The 7,694-nt window shown below is 34.1% G+C and overlaps 1 protein-coding gene across 1 annotated transcript; it reads right to left on the bottom strand.

Moving 5' to 3' along the window:
• Nucleotides 1–6,105: 6,105 nt before the first annotated feature.
• On the bottom strand, nucleotides 6,106–7,309 carry LOC139505527 (ubiA prenyltransferase domain-containing protein 1-like; the record flags this gene model as incomplete). The annotated part of the gene is given in 4 exon segments (XM_071295071.1): nucleotides 6,106–6,893; nucleotides 6,895–6,986; nucleotides 6,989–7,273; nucleotides 7,276–7,309. Coding segments are annotated over 4 exon segments (867 nt in total), but the record flags the coding sequence as incomplete, so codon positions are not given.
• Nucleotides 7,310–7,694: the final 385 nt, after the last annotated feature.

Raw genomic sequence — 7,694 nt, 5'->3', positions numbered from 1 at the left:
CATCATGCTTGAATATATTGATTTGTTGATTGGTATATAGTTTTATCATGACAAGTTACAGATCAATATCAAATTTTGGTCCTGTATAATGATTTTGTGCAGAGTTATGGTCCTTGTACTTAGAAAATCACTCAAATATTCCTTTTCCTCACTTTTTATACGACTGCAAAATTTTTTGGGAGTTCGTATAGTGCTATGATGTTGTTGTCTGTGTTTGTCGTTGAAGACACATTTGGTTTCCAGACAATAACTTTGGTCTTTAAAAGTGCAAACACAAACACTTGATGAAGGTAACTTTACCTTAGACAGCCAAGACAAATATTTGCCTCCTTTTGATATTTATTGTTTGGAAATCTGAATCTGACAATTAACAATCATTCTGTGAGTATTGCCTGGTGTTTTATGAGGAGTCAAGTGTTTGTGTTTGCACTTCTTGTGTTTTAGAGGAGTAAATATGTTGTTTTGTGCATCTCTGGTGTTTGTGTTTTAAAGGGAGTCAAGCTGTTGTTTTGCACTTCTGGTGTCTATATGAGTCACAATGTCGTTTTTGCACTTCTGGTGTTTTTAGAGGAGTCAAGCTGTTGTTTTTGCCCTTATGTTGTTTTAGAGGAGTCAAGTGTTTGTGTTAGCACTACTGGTGTTTTAGAGGAGTCAAGCTATTGTTTTTGCACTTCTGGTGTCTATATGAGTCACAATGTCGTTTTTGCACTTCTGGTGTTTTAGAGGAGTCAAGCTGTTGTTTTTGCCCTTATGTTGTTTTAGAGGAGTCAAGTGTTTGTGTTAGCACTACTGGTGTTTTAGAGGAGTCAAGCTATTGTTTTTGCACTTCTGGTGACTATATGAGTCACAATGTCCGTTTTAGCACTTCTGGTGTTTTAGAGGAGTCAAGCTGTTGTTTTTGCCTTATGTTGTTTTAGATGAGTCAATTGTTTGTGTTAGCACTACTGGTGTTTTAGAGGAGTCAAGCTGTTGTTTTTGCACTTCTGGTGTTTTAGAGGAGTCAATCTGTTGTTTTTGCACTTCTGGTGTTTGAGAGTTTTTAAGTGTGTGTACTACTGGAGACTTTAATGAGTCAAGCTGTTGTTTTTACAATTCTGGTGTTTGAGAAATGTCAAGTGTTTGCACTACTGGTGTTTTTAAGGAGTTAAGCCTGTTGTTTTTGCACTTCTGATGTTTTTAGAGAAGTCAAATGTTGTTTTGCACTTCTGGTGTTTTAGAGGAGTAAATTCTGTTGTTTGTGCACTTCTGGTGTTTTTAGAGGAGTCAAGCTGTTGTGTTTGCACTGCTGGTGTTTAAGAAGAGTCAAGTGTTTGTGTTTGCACTTCTTGTGTTGTAGAGGAGTCAAGTGTTTTGTGTTGCTCCTCTGGTGTTTAAGAGGAGTCAAATGTTTGTGTTTGCACCTCTGGTGTTTCAGAGGAGACAAATGTTTGTGTTTGCTCCTTTGGTGTTTAAGAGAAGTCAAATGTTTTTGTTTTGTACCTCTAGTGTTTTAGATGAGTCAAGTGTTTGTGTTTGCACCTCCGGTGTTGTAGAGCAGTCAAGTGTTTGTGTTTGCACCTCTAGTGTTTCATGAGGAGGTCAAGTGTTTGTGTTTGCACCTTTAGTGTTTGAGAGGAGTCAAACTGTTGTGTTTGCCCCTGATGTTGTATGAGAGGAGTCAAGTGTTTCTGTTGGCACTACTGGTGTTTAAGAGGAGTCAAATGTTTGTGTTTGCACCTCTGGTGTTTCAGAGGAGTCAAATGTTTGTGTTTTGCAACTCTGGGTTTTTAGAGGACTTAACAAGTTGTGTTTCGATACTGGTGTTTTAGAAAAAGAAAACCTGTTGTTTGTGCACTGCTGGTGTTTCAGAAGAGTCAAACTGTTGTGTGTGTACTGCTGGTGTTTAAGAAGAGTCCAAGTGTTTGTGTTTGCACTTCTTGTGTTGTAGAGGAGTCAAGTGTTTTTGTTTGCTCCTCTGTGTTGAAGAGGAGTCAAATGTTTGTGTTTGCACCTCTGGTGTTTCAGAAAAGTCAAATGTTTTTGTTTGTACCTCTAGTGTTTTAGATGAGTCAAGTGTTTGTGTTTGCACCTCTAGTGTTTCAGAGGAGTCAAGAGTTTTTGTTTGCACCTCTAGTGTTTCAGAGGAGTCAAGTGTTTGTGTTTGCACCTCTAGTGTTTCAGAGAAGTCAAGAGTTTTTGTTTGCACCTCTAGTGTTTCAGAGGAGTCAAGTGTTTGTGTTTGCACCTCTAGTGTTTATGTTTGCACCTGTAGTGTTTTAGATAAGTCAAGTGTTTTTGTTTGCACCTCTAGTGTTTTAGATGAGTCAAGTGTTTATGTTTGCACCTCTTGTGTTTTAGAGGATCAAAGTGTTGGTTTTTGCTCTTCTGGTGTTTAAGAAAAGTCAAGTGTTTGTGTTTGCACCTCTTGTGTTGTAGAGGAGTCAAATGTTTATGTTTGCACTGCTAGTGTTTTAAAGGATTCAAGTGTTTGTGTTTTCACTCTAGCGTTTTAGAGGAGTCATGTTTTTGCACCTCTAGTGTTTCAGAGGATTCAAGTGTTGTGTTTGCACCTCTTGTGTTTTAGAGGAGTGAAGCTGTTGTGTTTGCATATTTGGTGTTTTAGAGATTTTTGCACTACTGGTGTTTTTGATGAGTCAATCTGTTGTTTTTGCATTTCTGGTGTTTTAGAGGAGTCTAGCTGTTGTATTTTAGAGCAGACAAGCGTTTGTGTTTGCACCTCCAGTGTTTTAGAGGAGTCAAGAGTTTGTGTCTACACCTCTGGTGTTTTAGAGGAGTCAAGTGGTTGTTTTTGCACTTGTGTTTTAGAGGAGTAAAGCTGTTGTGTTTGGTATGGTCTGTTGTACTGTCCAATATTTTTGTTTGCCAAGTTGCAACAATTGTCAAGACATAAACATTTTGGTTTCCAGACAAAATATCAGGCTGCTTCTGTAATTTTTGTCTTGCCTTTTGGTCCCAGTATGCTAGACATGCAGTTATTCCATACACCAAATACAGTCTTTGTTAAATTTATAGTATCTGAGAAACAGACCAAACCTTGAAAGTTCAAAATTTACCAAATTAGTTAAAAGTTAAATAACAAAGATAAAGAACTAAGAGGAAAGCTCAAAAACATCAAACATTGATGTAAAGGTCAGATGAAACCTGCCGAATAAAAACATGTATACTTTACAATAATTTCATACACAAATATAGTTGACCTATTGATCATGATTATGGTATCTGAGAAACTCGCTCAACCATGAAAACATTGATCAATAAATCATGAAAATGAGATATAGGTTAGATGAAACCTGTCAGACAGATATGCACATCTTACAATCATTCCATACACTTAATACAGTTGACCTATTGCTTATACATTTTTTTTAGTATCAGATCTAGAGTGCTCTATAGTTCAGTGGGTTTTTTTTTTATTTCATGTCTTTCCTATTTGTTTTTAGTAAATTGTTTTATTATAAGTTAGGTCGTTAGTTTTCTCAATTGAATTGTTTCCATATTTTTCATATTGAGGCCTTTTATAGCTGACTAAACAGTTGGGTTTTTCTCATTGTTGAAGGCTGAACAGTTGCCTATAATTGCTTACATCCACTTCACATAAACTTTAGTAGATACATGTAGTTGTCTCATAGGCAATCATACCACATCTCCTTGTTTTAATAAGAACAACCACAGAACTTGAAAATTGATCACTGACACATGAAATAAGGTTGAGGTCAGTTGAACCCTGTTTGACAGAAATGTATATTTTGTAGAACTTGCAATGAACTCACATACCAGCAATAGTTATCCTATTACTCTAAATTTATAAGTGAAAATTCCTGTGACCAACAATTTTTTTTTAATGGTTACACTTAACTTGAATATAAGGTCAAGGGCAAAAGATATAAATTAAATAATAGTACAAAAGCTCATAATTTTTAATAAATTAAACGATACATTCAATAAACAATACACATTAGTTCTGGGAACACAGTACTTACATAAAAAACTTCACACATAAAAATAAATTCTCTGTAATTTTATATAAGGTACATGTATCAATAAAATGTTCATACAATCTTAAAGGCAAACAAAAAAATATATGACTGAAGTGTTAATGTAACCTGCCATCCGAACAAACCTAATTAATTATAATGCCTGCCCTTACACATTTTATGTAAATTTTAAGTAATACACCATTTGTGTCCAGACATTTAAAGTCAAGGCATCCTTAAATACAGAACATTTCACAAGACAGTCTATGTAACCAGGTAATGTAGAAATATACTTGTTTTTACCAACCTACCAACCTACCCAACTGCCAGAAAGCAATTGCAAGTGTATATATTTTTTGGGCCTTATTTAAAATGAGTACACTCAGCAAATTGTTACATGGTACAAGGATCACGACAATGCTTGAAATGTGTCACCATGGTGATATATCAAACAAGGGAGGAATGAAACAAAAAATCTGGATGGTGATTATGATGATTAGGAGATTAAAATATAAGAAAAGTTCACATACAGTCATTACAGAAAGAAATCTTAAGCATGTTAAGAGACAGCTTCTTACATGATGTCCTATATTTTATAATATGCTTGTATTTATGTTTGTACAAAAAATGTATATGGCATACACATGTACATGTTCAGATTAAAGGACTTTCATAAAGCTAGGTACACAGTCATGAATGTTAAATGATTGAATAAAAAATATGATTTAGATTGTTTAAGGTGGTACCTAACACCTGAACTAAAATTAATTTGGTTCGTTTAATTTTCTTAAAATTTTGACAGAGTATCTACTTTGACCCTTTGACAAAAATATAAAAAAATCAAAAAAATTGAACCAACCGTTTAATCAGAAAAAATACACTGGTTATATAGCAGTTTGACAAACACTCATTTTGATCATTGAGAAGCTTAATATTCCCTTAAGAACACAATGTCATTAAAACGTTCTGCTGATTTTACAGAGTTATCTCCCTGTAGTGTTAGGTACCACCTTAAAGCAATGGAAAATACAAACATTATCATGATTATTGTTTATAAGATACTGAATATAATTAAATCCATAAACCAAAACAAATCAACAGTATTTCATTATCATGCATTGAATTATATATGAACATGATGGATACAACAAATTTTATACTCTCAGACATGTCAGTTTGAATAACAAGTGTCGTCATTTACTCATACAAATAAGCAAACTTGTTTTTGAATTATGCATGGTAAAAATAATATATATCTAGTACATATATCATGTATATTATAATAGACTCCAATGTATTGTACCTGTCAATGCCTGCTGTATATAATTTTCAAATAGTCGGTAATATCAAATTTGTCTCTTTGCCACAGACTTAGATGCTGTCCCCCTTTAAGTATAGACTACATTTTACATGTACAATTAATGTACAATGTATGTGTAAAAATGTAACACTCTTGTTTTAACATTTTTAACTCTCATGGAACATGTGGAATTGTTAAAAAAATTATTATGCTTAACTGACATTTAAAAACAATTTCATAAGCATGATAACCATGTCATGTCAGTAATTGCTAGTAGTAGGAGCTGGCATGTCAGTAACTGCTATTAGTCTGTTGTTATTCATGTGTTGTTTATTTTCTTTTGTTACCTCTTCTGACATTGGACTCGGAATTCTCTTGAACTGAATTTTACTGTGCGTATTGTAATGCGTTTACTTTTCTACAATGGCTAGAGGTACAAAAAATGTATAGGGGAGGGTTGGGATCTCAAAAAACATGTTTAACCCCGCCGTATTTTTGTGCCTGTCCCAAGTCAGGAGCCTCTGTTAGTCTTGTATGATTTTTAATTTTAGTTTCTTGTGTATAACTCAAAGTTTAGTATGACGTCCATTATCACTGAACTAGTATAGATATTTGTTTTGGGGGCCAGCTAAAGGATGTCTCCGTTTGCGGGAGATTCTTGCTGCATTGAAGACCTATTACTGACCTTCTGCTATTCATCTATTGTCCTGTTCAATGGTCCGGGTTTTTGTCTCTTTGACACATTCCCCATTTCCATTCTCATTTCACGATCATTAATGATAATCATATAAAAATTGTGTAAACTTTATATTAAATAATTAATTTGTCTACTTGTAACATTCTCAGATTCTTAAATCAATAGCATCAAACGTAACCCAATTTTTACTTTCCATTACACACAGTTACATGAACATTTATACATCTTGCACAATACATGTACATAAATAAAATACAAGAAATAAAATACAAGAAATTTGTATTAAGAACTAATGTACAAAATGACGTTGATATTTTGAATAAATATGTCTCTGAAAACAATGTTTTTTGTAATGATGGATGTTATGATAATGCTTATTAATTGTATGTACATGTACATTTGTATGTGTTCCTGTATTCCATTAATTTATAACAACAAAAATTACATTTCCTAATTGTTAGATTATCTAAAGGTTTTGAAACACAGATCTATCTGCTAAAGCAATGCCCAATATGAAAAGTATTCCCATCAACAAGTTAAGTTTGGCAATATCATGTGGCAGTCTTTGGAGATTTCCTTTCATGTATTCTCTTTCAAGATTAAAAGCTTGAAATATACAAAGCAACGGCAAGAAAATCCATTTTGAAATGTTCATTCCCATCACAGCAATAATGATAAAAGGAATAAAAAGCAATGCTGTGAATAACAGATATGATCCAGTCTTTCCAAGTAGGATTGCCAGAGTCACTATTCCTGCTCTGTGATCTGAATCCATGTCTCTCACATTGTTTGAATGTAAAATTGCCTCCGTGTTCAAAGCTAAAGGTATTGCATATAACATTGGCACTAATGATAAATGACCACACTGTGATAAATAGGCAAAGAGTACAGAAAGTGGTCCAAATGTAAATATAATTAGTATTGTCTCCAAGAGCAATATATTTCAATCCAAACCCTCCTGTATATAAGAAACTACTGGAGAGTCCACCAAAGTACACAAGTGCCAAATGTTCATTCGAGCCGATGTTGTAAGTGTTAATATGAGGAACCCTACACAACCGAATAAATAAAATATAGCTCCAAGTCTGGCAACATCTTGTGGCGACAAAATCATGTCTACAAGTGTCCGATCATCTGATGATTTTGTGTCTATACCTTGGATGAAATCATAATAGGTATTTACAAGGTTTCCTGCCGCGTGTATTGACAAAGCAGTTAAACAAGCTATAACGAATGAGACGAAACTAAAGTCTCCTGTGGATTTGTATGCTAATGTACTCCCCAACGCTACTGGTGTAAACTTGCAGTGAAAGACCATGGTCTTAAGGCTGCAACATATTTTTTACATTCAAGGTATCAAAATTTTGTTTAGAAAACAATGTCCGTCGTTCTTTATCACCGACATAGGAAACCGCTCCATTGGCTTCGTTTTCTTTGGGTTTCATTACGGTCTTAGAAGAAAAATGCTTACGAAATGAATAGTTCCAACACTGATTTATTATTTCATCAAAGTCATTTAGACCTCGCATGCTACTTTCGTTTTCCTTCTAATAAGCGCTTGAAAGATTTTAAAAGGGGTCGCACTAATTAGAGACAAGAAACATCGAAAAGCGACAAGAAGCGACAAAAAGAATAATTTTAGCGACAAGAACCGACAAGAAGACTATTTACCGACAAGTATTAAAATTACTTATTTCAAATAAATATTAAAAAATAGGTAGTG

This window comes from Mytilus edulis, unplaced genomic scaffold, assembly GCF_963676685.1.
Source record: "Mytilus edulis unplaced genomic scaffold, xbMytEdul2.2 SCAFFOLD_1480, whole genome shotgun sequence".
Taxonomy (NCBI): Eukaryota; Metazoa; Mollusca; class Bivalvia; order Mytilida; family Mytilidae; genus Mytilus; species Mytilus edulis.
This window is presented reverse-complemented; position numbering and strand designations above follow the sequence as displayed.